The following is an 18,636-nucleotide window of genomic DNA, read 5'->3' on the forward strand; positions in this document are numbered from 1 at the left end:
CTACTTAACATTGTAGTAACAACTGTGGCTTCCAACATTATATCCCATTTACAGAACAACACATAGTGATAATCAACTGGAGAACAGCTGGGGCCTCCTTTCTTTTCTTTGACCAGTAAGGGCCACAAAGCAGGAAGAGGAAGACCAGATGGGGCCCACAGAATACAGGTTTGATATGCCTGGAGTTAGTATACTTTAGACTTGCTGCATATTTTAATGAACTCTTTATGAAGCTCACGGACCCACAGACTGGTACTGGGCCCTGAGCTGCAAGAGAACCAAGCTGCAGCTATCATTGGCTGATGTAGAGGAGGTTTGGTTGGAGTTCAGCTTTAAGTTGGTCAACTTCTGTAACAGTGAATTGTAACTCAAACAAATGGGAACAGCAGTTATGAAAATTCTGAAAATATTCCATGTCTGTCTCCAGCTTTTATAATTAGACTCAATAGGGCCTGATTTATTAAAGCTCTGCACGACATGAGAAGATGCACTAAATTACCCAGGTGATCCAGCAAACCTAGAATGGATCTGGTCCAGGACTGAAAACACTTGCCATTAAATAGCAAATTATTTTTTAAGAAATGCATTCCAGGTTTGCTTGATCACCCATGTTCACTTATGATAGTTAGGAGAACTTTAATAAATCTAGCCCAATGAGAATAAATTATATATACTTCTCATTTAGTATCTTGGTGTGCATTGAAACACACACAATGACTTCATAACCTAAACTAAATATTTTTTTGAAAAGTTGAATCAGTGTTTTGCACTTTACAAATTAAACAGCAGAACTATACAAAGTAATGTAGAGGATGATGTTACTGTGGGATGAATTGCTTTGAATATGACATGTTTTTTGAACTTGTATTGTAGAAAAGGTTTTAGGTAACATTAGTTTCAAGTGCTTGTATAATATTAGCATGGCTCATATGAAACCGACTCAGCATGGGAATATAATTACAACATTGCCACCTTGTGGACAGAGGGCCTCATTGCAGCACATTTTAAAAAGTTTTCAACACAGCATATGTGGCCACTTTTCAGAGCTATTTGGGTGAATATAATTTCTGGAAGCATCAAAGTAAAATATATCAAGATCAGGGTAGTAAATTGTGGACTATATTTTTCAGTTTTATGTATGATGGTATTTTTGTAGCATAAGCATAGGATGATACAGACAATAAGTTTGTAACATAGATTCAGCATTATTGTTACTCAGGAATTACAGTGTATGGTAAACATTCTAAATTTATGTAAACACAGGCAGTGGATACAGATAAAAGTTGAAAATGCCTATTTTGCAGCTCAGCTCCTATGGGTACAGGAATTATTTTTAATCTGTTTTAAAGCTGAACATTATTTTACATTCAGTCTTGCAAAGTTGCATTCACTCTGTTCCTGCACTGAAATGACTTAGAACCTGCAGCTAATCAGATATACCCTGTCATTCTTCCTACCTGGAGGACATCCAGCATCATTTAGCTCTTTGCTTCCCAACTAAACTGTCCCAGGCCCTCAAATTGCATTGGTTGGATTATTGTTCATTGAGGCTCAGAATCACATGTGGGTGTTACCTAGGGTAGCCATCTACAAATACACGCACTCTTCTAGATTGGCTTTTACCCCTCAACGCATTTTAATAGTTGCATACATTTTTAAGCTATTTTCGTACATTATCGATAAGGGATTTGGAAAGGAGTACTAAGGCAGGGTGCTCGAATTTTTAGGAAGTTTTATACAACACCCTGCAGACTATTCCTTCCCTAAATAGCTGTTATCTGTCTGAATTGCATAGAAAAGCACATAGATCCAGAAATGGCCTTATAGAAATTACAAGGTATTATTTAAAAATGGTATTAGTTTAATAATAAACTAAGGGGATTTTATTGTAATGGGATTAAACTTCAGTTTTAAAATTGAATTCAGTCAAATTTTAGTTGTTGATGATGTTACGAAGTGCCATATCGGATTTAGATTTTTGTGCCTAACTTAATGCATTGTTACTTGGCAATGGGGGAAATCTAAGCAAAGGGTGTGCAGAGACCAATGAAAACCTGCAAGAATTTCCAGTGTTTGCATTGGTGTTTCTACAATAGAGAATTCTTCCTTCACATAATTTTCTTGTGACAGATAGTAAAAGGTATAATCCTTCTCATCACCTTCCAAACCTGAACTATAAAAAATATGAATTCTACTTTCATACTTTTATTATTTGTTTGTCCTATGTGACCTACATTTGTACCCCTCTGTCTTCGGTACATCCTATATAGTGACCTGAAAAATACAAACCATTGCTTTAACCTTCTGTGTCAATGAAAATTAGCATTTTTTAATGAACTGCCTCAGTTTTGACGAGCAGAGAAATCTGAAGCCTAAGACAGCTGCCTCATCCCCCCTTATTATGGGTAAATCCACTGCAAGTAATACAAGTGACCCGGGGTCTTAAAAAACACCACCTCTGACCTCGTCCTTTCATAACAATTGGTAATATCTGCTAGTATGGCCCTTCCCTGTGTATTTTACTGCACGGCACAGGCTTTCTTCAATCATCACTTGTATACTTTATTTATTGCTGCTGGTAAAGTATAATTACTGGGCAGGAAGTTTGGAGTAAATTATATAAAAATAATAATAATGTCATAATGAGTAGACCTGTTGGTGGTATCGGTGGGCTTACAATGAATTATAAGAGCATTATGCACACAGGACAATGAACAAGCATTAAATTGTGATCAGATCAGCCAATTTTGTTTTGCATTAACGTTAAATACTTACATTCTAAATACTAAGTAAATTGTAATTTTTTATTTGAAGAAAAATAAAATAGCTTATTAATGCTGGCCACACATACAGGGGATATACCAACCCTGCAAAGGCTGAACAGATTAATACAATCTACCCCTAATAATAGATCATTTCTGAAACAATAGGCTTCTATTTTATATATTTACCTACAATATATACAATACCTGTGTATGTAGCCAGTACAATGATACCTCAAGGCTTGTGATGCCAAGTGTATACTATACATGATCATTAAAATGATATTTAAATGTAAATGCTTTTTGTGGTTTTATTAATATTACATTCTAAATCTAAGTCTATTATACAATATTATCACCATATTCACTCAGATAAACTATAAAACAGAACAGAAAAACTTAGCTACAAAGCACTCTCATTCTTGTATTCCAAGTTTATAAATAATTACCCCATTGATATGTATAATATATATATAATGTAATTCCTATCATTTTTTTTTTTGTCAAATATTAGTTTTTCTTAAAAAAATGTATTTGATAGCACAGTGTGTCCCTGCACGATAAGAAAAAGAAGCAAAGTTTGCCCTAGAGAATTTCATTTTGACCATGCCTGGCTTGGTAACCTTGATCTATACATGTGCGGGAATCACGGGAGTGACGTAGAATCAGGGTGAAAGCAAGGGGTATAGGAAATAACCACTTGAGGGATTTAAAGGTGGCAAATCTTCAATTACTTTAGGATACCAACTAAGCAGAACAATATAGCATTATTTCTTAGAAAGTATTGCAGAACAGTTTGAACTTAGTAAATGGGGTTTTGAGGGTTTGTGGAAGGACTATGCTGGATTTAATTCCACAATAACTCTGACGTAAGCGTTTTTTTCTCACACTGCTTAGTAAGAATAAAAGCTGCTTTAAAGATTCAATATTTAATACTGAGGCTTAGAAATCTGCAAAGTCAGGCAAGCACAGATCTTTTTTATTAGCTTCATATCTAATGGTGGTAAGTTTTAAACAGATATTTCAAGGCTTTAATTTATAGTATAAGACCACATAAAACACTACATTGCACAAGTTTAATACATGAATCTTGTGGTATTCATTTATTTTTTATTTTCACTGACTGCAATCATGACAATATTGGACCACTTGTGCGTAGGGCACAATAAAAGTAATGCAAGTATCACATAATATAGGAGCAAGACATTTTTAGGATGATATGTCTGTTATCTTGCCCATCATAACGCCATATTAATTTATGTTATTTAATATTATTTTATGTATTTGTGGGCCTGGGATAAATATTTTAGCATTTCATTGCCATCACAAACCTTTTGTTCTCCCTATGTTTAGGTAGCCGAAAATTAGAATGGTGGCCCAAAATGTGTTTTACAGAGAATAATACTCTTTGAAATCTTCAAAATTACCTTTGTGAAAAGGAGGACTAAACACACCCTGTATGATAATATAAATACATATAGATCCATCACTTCATTATAAATATGATAAGGGTAAATCAAACCCTACTGCGTATAAATGTTCATCCGATTTTACCAATACAAAGTCAGTACCTAAACTAATAATGTTTTAGAGGCATTGGGACTGATTTATTAAAGCTCTCCAAGGCTGCAGAGGATACATGATCATCAGTGAAGCTGGGTGATCTAGCAAACCTGGAATGGATTTCCTAAAAGTCATTTGCTATTTGTTAGCAAATGTTTTCAATCCTGGACCAGATCCATTCCAGGTTTGCTGAATCCCCCAGCTTCACTGATGAAAGTGTATCCTCTCCAGCCTTGGAGAACTTAAATAAATCAGGCCTTTTATGTTAAGGAAATGCTTTTTCCTTCCAGCAGCAGACTAATCATCTTAGCCTAGGCAAAGTCATTGAGCTTTTTAGGATACCACAAAAAAAATGGAATTGTTGAAGCATATTATTACAGAAATATATTCATGCAGAGTTGTAGGGATACTAAAAGGTGATGTAACATGTGTTATAAGGTCTAATTCACACTGACATTCACGCAAAATCTCTTAATAAAGAGACAGGTATAAGACTGCATTGAAGAGGTTTAAAAAACCTACAGATGAAAAAAAAAATATACCAAATGTTTATTCAAGACAAAGCAGACAATGGTTATTATACCCCATTTCAGATTTTTTTTTTTAGTGTTTTGCTGTCTGTTTTTATTTATGTTGATTTATTGAGGAAGATAGACTATCATGGAAGAACCTGGGTGATCCAGCAAACCTGGAATGTTTTTCTTAAAAATCATATTAATAGTTGGCAAATATTTTAAATCCTGGAACAGATCCATTGTAGATTTGCTAGGTTCCCCCATGATAGCCTATCTTCTGCAGGCTGGGAGAGCTTTGATAAATCAGACCCGTTGTGTTCCTACAGGATTCTCTACAACTTTAATGACTCCTTTGAACCATTACATGTGTGCCCGACTGATAAGTAAGAGACACACAGAAGTGCGGTAGAACATATCTGTTGTCCTTTACCGTTACATGACAATTATAAGAAACTCGATGACCGGCCTTCGTCAACAGTTTTTTTTGTACTGTTTTCTTTTCCAGGCAGCTTAATTGTGTTATTTTGTAATCTCCTGTCAGATAAAAATATCTTTTATTTCTGCCTGAGCTTTCCTCTTTTAAATAAGCCAAATGCTAATAACACGCAGCAAATCTATGACAGAGCCAGGCACACGGGCCAAGTATTTTTATTTTATCCCCAGTGCTTAAAGAGGATATTTCACCAAAATTATTTCCACAGTTTTTTAAAAGGTCATGCAATGAAAAACATTTCTTATATGATGGTGTCCATTAGATTCTTTCCTGGCGGTTGGCTGAAAGTAGTGTAACAACCCTGGAATATGTATTTTATATATATATATATATATATATATATATATATATATATATATATATATATATACAGAATAGACCCGGCAAGAAGATCTTTGAATTAGGTTTAATATGAAGGGAATAAGTTGGCTACCCTCCAGGTCACCTGATTATCCCTCTGTCCTCTTACTTTGTGCATGCAATGATGAAGTTCTGTGAAAATCAATACAACTGGGACAGAACCTTAACAAGGTTCTATGACTTTGCCCTAAATCCCTCTTTACACTTTTTTTGATTAGCCTATTTCTCAAAAGACAGATAAAAGTGTTATATTCAATCTCTTAATACTTAAATGAAAGCCAAACAGCGTTCAGTATTTTACAATTTTTTAATTTTAAAATTTCTTAATTTTGTCATTCTTCAAATTTTGTCATATATATATAAAAAGAAAGAATACAAAAATATAATTCCTATTATTCAACTGAAAATAAAACATTATTTACAAATTCTTCATCATTCATTTTAGAGTCTGTGTTTGTTGCAGTGGGGTTTTTTTGCCATTGCATCTGCTAAGTAATTTACTTTTTTTCATCAATAAGCCTAGGTAGTTTGAATTCCTGCTATTCATATCTTTCACTAAATGAATAATTGGAGGAATATCTTGACTAGAGCTTATTGTATTCCCTTTGAAGAAAGGCATTGTATGGACCATTTCACACTCTTGCATATGCTATAGCTTGAATTTATAATGGTACCACATGCAATTCCACACATTTTTGAATTATTTATTAACTCTTTATATAATTTCTGATACACTTAATACAAGTTTATTATATTGAAGAAACTGTGGGGCGTTCTAAGTTGGAATAAAGCTTTATTGTGTGCAGATAATTTTATAAATGTGATATGTACTATTCAAATGTTTGTAATATGTGTTGTTCATATATTTTTAAACTATATTTTAATTATATGTTCATTTTGCCATATATTCATTTGGGATTTTTGGAACCAGTAGAACAGTCCTAAAGTTCAGGTTAATTTTAAATCTTTTTATCTACGGTGACTCAGTGGTTAGTGCTGGCCTTTGCAGCTCTAGGTTCCAGGTTCGAATCTTGGCCAGTGCACTATCTGCATAAAGACTGTATGTTCCCCCTATGTTTGCATTGGTTGTCTCCGACATCCCGAAATGCAGTTGGGTTAATTGTCTTCCCTCAAATTGACTGTGAGCCCCTTTGAGGGACAGTTAGTGACATGACTATGTACTTTGTACAATGTAATATGTCAGCGCTATATAAACACAAGTTAATAAATATAATTGTCATTATAAAGTCCATAAGAAATATACCTAATAGGAATTTCCAATAAAGCATTTAAAAAAAATACAAAACTGAAAAATACATTGTTATGGATAGTCTTCCATAGCAGCAAAAAGCGGCACTACATAAATTTAAGACATGAAAAATAAATGGGATTTCAACTGACATGAATCGGGAATACAGTATTATTTTCTAGTGCAGCACAAATACCTGAAATAACTTTGAGAATGTAAAATATCAGTAAAATAGTCACATAGCGTGCATTTTTTAACATCTTGTATTGGAGGATTGTGCATTTATTATTGATTATTATGCATGTTTGATTTTAAATATATTTCGTTTTTGTACCCTTGGCATTGTTACATATCTCACTAAATGGCAAAATAGACTGCAGGCATAATTTTCAAAAGCACACAGCATTAATTATTTAGAACTTATTTAGAAGGAGTGTATGTTTGTGTATGTCTATAAAGTGGCAGATAAGGCATATTAACATTTGCTGGCTTTTGAACTACTTACTGGTGCTCCAGTGTTACACCAAATTTGACTTCAAAGTGTTTGCAGTGTACAAAATATTCTATTTTTTATTAGTTAATATATATCTATCCTATGGAGTAAATTAACCAATGAGATTAAAGCTATTCTTTTAATAATCAGGGTCATGATGAAAAAAACAGTTATACAGCCTCTTTAATGTACTTTGGCTTTTTTTGTTTTTTTCAATCACTTTTATTATCTTTATATATTAAAAATTTCCAACAAAAATACTACTTTTTACAACAGACAGTAAAGAGAACTCCTGCAACTATTCATAAACTTTTAAGTTGATTGTAGAAGTCCTAAATATTCACAATGATGTAGTTGTGAAACAATATCTTGGATATGTATAAGTAACAAGTTAAGTCTAAAAATTATTATTTTTTTGTAGACACAGAGAAGTCTCAACAAAACCAAACAGATGACTCCAATCCTGAAGATGGCTCACTGAAAAAGAAACAGCGGAGGCAGAGGACTCATTTTACAAGTCAACAACTCCAAGAACTTGAGGCCACCTTCCAGAGGAACCGTTACCCGGACATGAGCACCAGGGAGGAAATTGCAGTGTGGACCAACCTCACAGAGGCCAGAGTTAGGGTAAGGTGAAAATCTGTTACTAAATGTCAACCAAATGAAGTCACTAAAACAATTTCTGCAAATATTTGCCAAGGGGAGGCTATTAAGAAAATATTTTACAATACTGGGCCACTTTATTTTCTTTAAGGCACGTTTTCCTCAGCGTTTAACCTAAGGCTTTTAAAGCCTATGTTTGAAATCCCGATGCCTTCCAATGGGCTAATATCCACCACAACGTTTCATTGAGGCATGTTTATGGGCTTTACCTTAAACCATGCTTGCAAAGTTTAAAAAATTAAAACGCTGTGTTAAAGCTTGAAAACACGGGAAAACGCAGGTAAACACTTCCATTGATTTCAGTGGGTAAATTTCCCGCGTTTTCCTGAGTTTTCAAATGCAAATGAGTTAAAAATTCGGGAAAACGCGGCATAGGCGTTTTCCAGCGTTTTAGAGGCAAGCTTAAAAACGCTAATGAAAGTGCATAAAAATGCATATAAACGCAATAGGAACGTTTAAAGCTTTTAAAAACATCTGTGTAGACCTAGCCTAAGATAGCAAAACTTACAGAAATTTCGCTGTATTGTATCTTGGCATTATTACAACACTAAAACTACTTAGGGAAAGAATTGTAAAGGCAACATAACTCATAATTTCATGCTGTCAGTGTTTTTTATTGTGATGTTTTAGTAAATGTAAAGGTCTATAGATTTATTCAATGTTAAGTCGCAATAACTAACTATAATCTAATGTTGGGTTTTATAATATAATTGTGTGGTGTCTATAAAATCAACCCTCAATGGTTACAACTTCCAGCCTGCACATCCAGCTCTGTAGTGTTGAAAGTGTGCCTGACATGCACAAAGTCTAATATAGCAGATTAAAGTTGGGGGAAGACATCTGAGGTCCCAAGTTAATGTCCAAAACAACATAGCTACATAAAAAGGAAGAAAACATAAATCCATAAAAACATTACTATACTAAATTGAATGGATAATTGATTGCATAATGTCAGTAGGGCACATTGCACTTCCTAATTAAATATATATAAATATATATATATATATATATATACACAGGACATGATTTATTAAAGCTCTCCAAGGCTCGAGAAGATACACTTTCATCAATAAAGTTGGGTGATACAGCAAACCTGGAATTCATTCCCTAAATGCCATTTGCTATTTGTTAGCAAAGCATTTAATTCCTGGACCAGATCCTTTTCAGGTTTGCTTGATCACCCAGGTTCGCTGATGGAAATGTATCTTCTCCATCCTTGGAGAGCTTTAATAAATCAGGTCCACATAGGGTTAGAGAGATATTATTTTTGTTTGTATTGGGAACACCATAATGTGCATAATATATATTTCATTCCATAATATATATTCCTTTATGAGGCATCAATATTTTCTTCTGCATGATGAACATATTATTTTTTTTTCAGGTATGGTTCAAGAACCGGAGAGCCAAGTGGAGAAAACGAGAGCGAAATCAGCAAGCTGAGCTTTGCAAGAATAGCTTTGGAGCCCAGTTCAATGGACTCATGCAGCCCTATGATGACATGTACTCTGGATACTCCTATAACAACTGGGCTACTAAAAGTCTCGCAACTAGTCCCCTCTCGGCTAAAAGCTTTCCATTTTTTAACTCCATGAATGTAAGTCCTTTGTCAACCCAACCAATGTTCTCTCCACCCAACTCGATAGCCTCTATGACCATGCCTTCTTCTATGGTTCCATCAGCAGTGACTGGAGTTCCAGGCTCTAGCCTTAACAATTTGGGGAATATCAACAACCTTAACAGCCCCAGTCTCAATCCTGCTGTCTCAGCCAGTGCCTGTCCTTATGCCTCTTCAGCAAGTCCCTACATGTACAGGGACACATGCAACTCAAGCCTTGCAAGTTTGAGGCTGAAAGCTAAGCAACATGCCAACTTTACGTACCCAGCAGTACAGACTCCGGCTTCAAATCTAAGCCCATGTCAGTATGCTGTGGATCGGCCAGTATGAACGACCGCATACCAAAGACTCGATGGTAGCCATAATAAGAAGACCTTATTGTCCTGCAGTGGATGCCTTTTTAAAAGTCAAAAAGAAAGGGCATGACATTTTTTCTGAGGAATCATTTCCATTTTGAAAATGACATAACTGCAGACTTTATTATATTTTGGGTTCAAGAGGACAATCTATACGAATTGCTCAGAGGAAGACAGTATTTCCAATCCAAAGAAAAACTGAATTCCAAGATATTGAGTACTTTTGTTCACAAGGCAAAATGTTTCATTGTTGTGCAGTTTTGATTGAAAAGGAAGTGTTAGGCTTCCCTTATTTTGTACAGTTTACCTAAACTAGAGACATAAAATATGTAATAGGTTTTTTCAATGCAAAAGTCACCAAGTCTACTTATTTATCACATGGATAATCCAAACAGCCAACAGTGCAGAGCAACAAATGCTGCAAATATATGCATGACTGTGGCAAATGTCCAATGGAGAGCCGCAAATGTAATCTAAGGAAATAGGATGTATATAATATATAAAATATAAGATGAACCTTTTTTTTCTTGTTTTTGTATGTGGATTTATCTATAAAATAGAAGTTAAACATAAGGCAATGCATGTCCCTATTGAAGCAGACTCCCATGGTACTTTTGGCAACAATGTTTTGCAAGCCTGCTTCGGATACTTTGAAAGTGTAACTTTTAATAATGGTCATTTTTCTTTCAACAAGCTTCAGTGCCGCTCTGTCTTTTCTCCCCAAATTCCATTTGAAACAAAAAATAAAGTAAGTGTTGCAGAAATCAGTTTCTGAATTGGTATTTTTATAAGCATGTTGAATGGGGTTTGTTTACAGAATTTTCTTGGTGTTTAAGCAATAAAGTCATATATAAGAGGATCTGTGTGGATACAATCCGCTTCTTGGTATGTCATAGCTAAGGAGATCCTAAGCAGGAAAACACTCTTCTTTCCTTAATTTATAGGTAATTACCCTGTTTTGGTTTTTATTTTCAAATATCATGATGTGGTATCGCCAAATTGTAGGCATCCAGACACTTTATATAAATGGTTTTCCTACTGTAAAAAAAAAAGAAGTGTTAATTTGTTCAAGTTAACTCAAAACTATATAACTGAAGGTTGGGCAATGCCATGACTGTAACAGAGCTGCACAAACAGCATCAATATATCCATTTGGGTTATCTAATTCAACAGCCCCTACTCCTTTAGTATATCAACCCTACTGGGTTTGGGTCGTTTACTAGCTCAAAGTTAGTAAAGTTGAATTATTACTATTAATGCACAGTATTTTATACAGCAACATCATTTTACTCAGCGCTGTACAAAGTTCATAGTCATGTCACTAGCTGTCCCTCAATGGGTTTACAATCTAATGTCCCTACCATAGTCATATGTCTTTAATACAGTCCAAGGTCAATTATGGGGGGAGCCAATTAACCTCACGGCATGTTTTTGGGATGTGGGAGGAAACCGCAGTACCTGGAGGAAACCCACACAAACATGGGTGGAACCTGCAAACTCCATGCAGATAGTGTCCTGGCTGGGATTTAAATCTGGGACCTAGCGCTGCAATAGCTAACCTCTGAGCCACTGTGCTGAGGATGTTATTAATAATATTCCATGAATAAGCTTGTACATTAATTTTAACATAAAATAACTGAAATGATTGCATTATTTTAGTCCATGGCTGGTTTTCTTTAGTAAACCTGTACATCATTTAAAAATGTCCTGTCTAAAAATAGATGAGATGACTGTTAATACTTTTCTTAGCAGGGACAGCTTTTCGCATTGGTACTAGTGGTCAATTTGTTGTGGCTTGATGGCTGGACTCCACTGTGTCCAAAAAGAGTGCCATTATGGGTCACCTAAGCTGTGCCACTGAAAGATACATTGACAGTTGGCAGAGCCTTGAAGTTTGGGAAAATCAGCCATAGCCATAGTTAGCAGGAACAGATTCAACATTAGGTACAGCTCCTGTAGGCACCATCCTGGCAGTGGCACTTGACATTGCTGGGAGCAGGTTACATTTTTACTTTTCTCTCAATGAGCCTGATTTATTAAAGCTCTCCAAGACTGGAGAGGATACAATTTTATCAGTGAAACTAGGTGACACAGCACACCTGGAATGGATCTGGTCCAGAACTGAAATCATTTGCTAACAAAAACTCCCGTATATAAACAACCATGCTAATGCTTGAATAACACAGCGCCTCTGTATCCCCACTTAATCTCTGTATCGTGGCTGTATGTGCCCAGACCAGGGTATGTAGTGCTGCCCAATGTTCGGGGGCGAGGTACAAGTTGCCATTGAAGCTCATCACAGGTCAGACAATGCGGCACATGTAGGAATACAATACCATTTTGCAGCCCAAAGAGAAAAGAGTTTTTAACTAATCAGCATGGGTTTATAACTGAAGAGCTGCAATCTCTGATAACATTGCTGCCAGACATATTACTTCCAACTCATCTGGAATGGTCTCCCAATCACTCCTGTCAAGCTGTACCATCCCCAATCCCTTCCCTTCTAAAACCCTTTACCACCACCCCCCTTTCCATAAGCACCAGTTTTCCTCATTTATTTGTGGTGTTCTTTTAATCTAACAACGTGTGGGGTCCTAAATTCCCTTATTTACTTATATTAAAAAAAAACAATAATACACCTAACTATTCATTAAAAGTACTTGCATTTTTTTAAATTCAACTAGTTTAGGTTCCTGAAGCTCACAGTGAACATTAATGACAGAAGGAGAGAGTAGAGGGGTGACCTTATAAATGTGCTGTTGTTATATCTGGGTCCATTTAAAAGGCAAAAAAATAGGAAAAATAATGCTCGTGTGTCTAATGTGAATTTTTGTGTCAATTATTTTTTTGAGTTTTACAAAGAAAAACATAATACAATATACAAGCAAACCTATATTGCTTACTATTTAACATAGGGAAAACATAAACAACCCACAGGTTTAGTCTAATGTGAGTTTTGATAAATTTCTCCACAGTTTATAAAGTTACAGAGATAAATGAAGATCTAAATTTACCTGCTTTTATGGCTTGTTTAGAATATGTAAATGCTTATTGTGCACAAATACCTGGGCACAGGTTTACTTTATTATTTTATTCAGATAGCAGAAAGGCTTTGTTAGATGTAATTTTGTTTACTAGCGTCACCATTGTGAGAAAGGTTATGAAACCTTTTTCTGATTGTTAGGACCCCTATTTATAATGGTGCGGTTTACAGCTGATTACTATGTTGCAAAAGATTATTATTACATTTACAAATTACAAATTTACACAGTTTTACTAATTTGATTTTCTTAAAAATAGTGGGTAAAAGATAGTTCACATTTTTTCTAGTTGAATCCAATTTGAAAATGTGCATACTTTGGATAAAAATTGGGTATATCTTGGCTGAAAACATTTATAAATATACTCTATGGTGTCCCTATCAACGCCATTGAAAGCCTAGGTGTCCACAGTAACCAATTGCCATTAAACTGGTTTTGTATCAATACAAGCAGGATCATCAATTGGACAACCTGATGAGATTTGTTACTTTACTATATTTAATACAGTAGAATGAAAGCTCTTAAGGTCAGTGCTGATCAGTGAATTACAATTTCCTGTATGGATGTCAATCAGCTGACTGATTAAAAAAAAACGGTGTATAGGAAAATGACAACCCTGGTAATCCAAGTATTGGTTTTGTAGTAGGAGGTAATTGAGAGATCATAGCAACAGCTTCAAAGTTATAAATAAACAATATCTGTCCTAATAAATTATTTATTTTAATTTACATCAGCCAAACTGTGAGACAGAAACCATACAAAATGTTGCAAGGTTCTGCACAATATGTAGGATTTATTGTCAGACATGAGAAATCATTTTACAAATAGATGTTTACATGAAGCGTAATTTAAAATAAAAAAAAATCCCGTAACGTATGAGGGCAGAAAGTGAGAGTAAACTTTTCCAATGGTTATTTAAACAAGAATAACATTTGACTGATGTTCTAAAACAATTTAAACAAGAGGGACACATATGTAGCTTTCTCTGTTTCACTACCTGCCTTTGTCCTTGAGGTCATCTGTGTAAAAAACAAAATTGCCTCATTACACAATACATTGGTGCTGGAAGCAGCCAATAGGTATGAATTTGCCATATCCTGTTCAAAGGGAGATATGTGGGAACTGATTGTGGCACACTCCTGGAAAGCACAGGCTAACATTTAAAGTAAAATTAATTAGTTTAACCATTTCAGGTAATTATTTTTAAAAAGAGGATTCTGTTCTTAGAAGTTATAATGGTGTGACAAATCTATAGGAGCAGGGAGGATATTTGTATTTTAAATTTAAATACTGGTAAACCTAATAATGTCTGAGTACAAGAGGTGTGCAGAATTGTTACTTGAATCTTGGTACTTTTTATGTATTTTGTTCATATATTTCTTTCAGCATGAAACAAATAAAAGATTTTCCTGTAATAAAGACTGGTCAGTGTTGCTCTCCCATTGCACCTGATTTATTAAAGCTCTTCACTATAACTGGAGAGGATACACTTTTATCAGTGAAGCTGAGTGATCCAGCAAACCGGGAAAGGATCTGGTCCAGGAATAAAATTTGCGAACAACAAGCTAATTACTTTTAAGGAATCCATTCCAGGTTGGCTGGATTACCCAGCTTCACCAATGAAAGTGTATCCTCTCCAGCCTTGGAGAGCTTTAATAAATCAGACCCATTGCCCAGGATGACTGGTCTCTGCAGGCAACCTGATGTAGGTGGATTTGTTGGAGCCCTTTTACAGCTCTTCTCTATGCATAGGCTTTGCACAGCACTATAATGCCACTGCTACTCCTAATAGGACGAATTTGGGTTTACCAAGGCATAAGGTCTCACACAAACTAAATTTAAATACTTACCCTTTGAGAAATATATTTCAATTAACATTTGGTGCCTAGTGTTCTGCTTTAAGACTTAGAATTCTAATTCACCCATATTGCAATATAAGCATTTTAAATTTAATCAGAGCAATCCCTTTACGCATTGGTCCCTACAGCCCCTAGTTACCATCATGAAATATTCACTAGACAGATGTCTCTCTTAAGCCTCTATGGAGTAAAACTTTCCAGGGATCTGGGATTGACTAAATGACACATGCCTTAACAGGCACAGCCTATTTTAGGTAATCCAAGACAATACTGCTCATGAATACCTCTGGCATCAGAATGTCTATAGCATATTGTCCTATAAATCTTTTTTGTGCATTCCTTGAGCATTCGGTAAGCTCCTTTTGAGTGGTGGATGCATGTGACTCACATAATTATGTTTTGTTTCTTTCTTTTAGTAATTCTTCAAAGCACAGGTAATACATGTCTATTAAACTGCTTGTTAGGAGAAATATATATTATGGGTCATGGAGTAAACAATTTCAGTATATAATAATATAAAAAATAAGACAAATATTATAATTGTTTAATTCTCAAAATAACAATAAAAAAGTCACATGGTTTGGAATGCATACAAGTATATACAACATATATATATAAATATATATATATATATATACATACACACACATCTATTACTTTTTCAACATGATTTCAAATCATTTAAAAATCTGCTGATTGACTTAGACTCAACTAGACTTCGACTTAGGCATTTAAATTGAAGTATAAAGAACATTTTAGTACTTAAAAAGAAAAGTGATCAGATGTCCTACTAAAACTGGACTTTTGGCTCCTGGCCACTAACACAGAGACTAACACCAATTTTTTTGAAAAAAGTTATATTTTTAGGAGATGTTGAACGAATACACTAGTTAAGTCAAAGAGGATAAAATGATAGAAAAATAATTAGAATCATATTAAATAAATATTCAAGGAACTGTCCCACTGCCTTAGGAGAATTTTCCTTTATACATTATTCTTATATTATTGTCTTTATAACTGGATTGCAATCCCAACATATACAAAGTACCAATTAGTAATTAGGCAATCAATTTATAGTTCAGATTAGCAGAGGCTTTGTTCCAGGTAATTAGTGGAGGAAATCAGTGATGTTAGGTAAACTTCTGTTGTTGATCACACCATTGTTCAAGAGGGCTGGAAGTGGACAAACTAGCTGAAGGATTTTAATCTTCAGGGGTGGCCTGTAAGCTGTCTAGACATAAAACATTCTTCTTGAGGAAGGTATAGTGTCAAATGTACAATACTGATGAGTGTCATTGAGAACAGAGGGTTGCCACTCATCTCAGAGATTGTTGTCATGTTTAATCCCAAGTACACCAGGGGCAAGAAACGTATAGGTAAAAATGTGACATATTAGGAAACTTGGAAATCCAGTTCAGAAGAATAGATTTTAAAAAGAAAACACAAGGACAATCTAAAGAGCATATAAATGGTGGTACACTGCATTTGTTTAGCTCCAAGGTGCTGTAGACATGCTTTTTTTAAAGTGGCAAGACTGTTTCAGAACAACAAATCTCTGGAAGATCCGTAATTCATAGAATTTACACCTTTTTCTATTTAAAGCAACTTACCACTCACCAATCATTCAATTACACCTTGCTAGTCCTGGGTTAAATGACCTTTTGACTAGAACTACCGAAATTGTTCATGAGATGGTTTTAATAAGGTACTGAAAACATTCATTATAAATATTGGTCCATCTACAAATCTACAATTGGTGTGCATTTGATTGAAATTCCATGATGTGAATCTCTCATACCACCATATTCAAAGGTACTCTTTAAAATTGAATTATGGTGACTGTGAAGGACATTTAAAGTACAATGAACTCATAGTCATGTTCTAGAAACCAATTTGAGATGATTTTAGCTTTGTGACATGGATTAATAATCCAACTGGAAGTATATATCAGCAGATGGGTACACTGCGGGATGAACATCGTCATTAACAATACTAAGGTAGGCTGTGGTATTTTAGCAATGCTCAGGTTGGTATTAAAGGACACCAAGAAAATATCCTCCACAGCATTACACCACCATTGGTACCTGAACTGCTGCTACACAGTGATACAAGGCAGGAAGGCTCACACGCTATTTAATCATGTTTATTTAAAAAACACTCCATTTGCAGTAACCACACTCATATGCCTATTGCACCCAATTGCCGTGGACTATTACCCATCCCATGTACACACCTTGTGTCCCTTGAACTTTCTGGAGCTAGAGCCGCCACTGAACTTATGCTAGGTATTCAATTTCAACTACTTTACTGACAACAATTGTTAGTGATAATTCTGAATGACAGTTCCGAAATAACTGCTGTACAGACATGTAGTTTGTCTTTCTGCCTGTTCTGTTCTATGAAAAGATGAGCAGGGAGGAAGGGCAGGAATGCCTTGCTGCGGGGTTGTCAAAATATTTTACAATAGTGTGAGATGTTAGTGATCTAGCAGAATGGTTCAATAATGATGTCTTCAACAACATTGAAGGACACCTGTACTAGATAGACATTAGATCAGTGGTCGCCAACCTTTTCGAACTCACAGACTACTAAATTCAATTGAACTCGGACCATGCAAGCACAGGGAGCCGTGTGTCACTCAAAGTGACGTCATGATGCCAGAACCTGCCCACTCCCCCATTACAGGTTCAGACCAGCTTGCTATACCTTTGGGGGGGGACAACTTTAGTCTACTGCCCCCGAGGATGTTTAGCATGCAGGTCTGAGCCTGCAATGGGGGAGTGGGTGGGTTGTGTCCATATGGGGGACAGAGCCACCGACCGTCTGCTGCATTAGATGGTATCTATGCTTAAAGTGATCCCGTTTTAAACTTGTGCAGTGTTTTGGGACTTCAGATTGTGTATGAGATTCTGTCCTTCTGAAATAAGTGTACTTTTGATGAATATTTACCACTTCCACAATAAAAAAAAATGGTCATTTGTAATCGGTCGGATGCTAAATTATTTTCGTATTCACTTAAGACCTAAAATTTTTTCCCATTATTGCATTTGAAAAATAAAACATTTAAATAATTAAGGTTAGGGTGGAAGATAAAAAGGGAGAATAAGAAGAAGGAGGTAAATAGGGTTAACTAAACATAATAATAGGGAACTAAATAAAACAATTACAAAAAATCCAAGTTGCTTAATTTGACATTATAAGCAGATTTAGGCTCAAACACCTTTTGAACGATAAATGAAATAGAGAAGATACAAAAGGAACAATGTCATCTTTCTCTCCTGTGTGAATCATGTTTTAAAACAGTGTGTTCCATTTTTCGACAGCAGTAGCTTCTACAGCTGCTGTATTTCAACTCCCTGCTATTATTTTGAGAGATGGGAATAACAGCAAATACATCGAGATGTGATGCAGAAGGAGGACAGAAAGTTCAACATATTCCTTGTGTACTTGCATGAATTTTTGGGTGGATGTGTGCAGGATGTCAGCAACTGGTTAATATATGATGATTTTAATTACTGAGAGCAGACAAAGGAGTCATAATCTACAACAATTTCTGGGCTAAATAATTAGAAATGAAATTCCTAAAATATTAACATTTATTCTTTGCTTCCTCAGTGCCCTGGTCTTGATTACCCTCTGAAGCACGGCAGTATGAATTTATTTA

At 35.2% G+C, this 18,636-nt stretch overlaps 1 protein-coding gene across 1 annotated transcript in view; it reads left to right on the plus strand.

The window, feature by feature from the left end:
* PITX3 (paired like homeodomain 3) overlaps positions 1–10,836 on the plus strand; it is a 49,132-nt gene extending 38,296 nt beyond the window's left edge. Inside the window, exons 3-4 of the mRNA XM_072423978.1 lie at positions 7,857–8,062; positions 9,483–10,836. Coding sequence (XP_072280079.1) covers positions 7,857–8,062; positions 9,483–10,046 — 770 coding nt within the window. The 3' untranslated portion in view covers positions 10,047–10,836. The remainder of the gene's footprint in view (positions 1–7,856; positions 8,063–9,482) is intronic.
* The last annotated feature ends 7,800 nt before the right edge of the window (positions 10,837–18,636 follow it).

Source organism: Pyxicephalus adspersus, chromosome 10, assembly GCF_032062135.1.
Source record: "Pyxicephalus adspersus chromosome 10, UCB_Pads_2.0, whole genome shotgun sequence".
Taxonomy (NCBI): domain Eukaryota; kingdom Metazoa; phylum Chordata; class Amphibia; order Anura; family Pyxicephalidae; genus Pyxicephalus; species Pyxicephalus adspersus.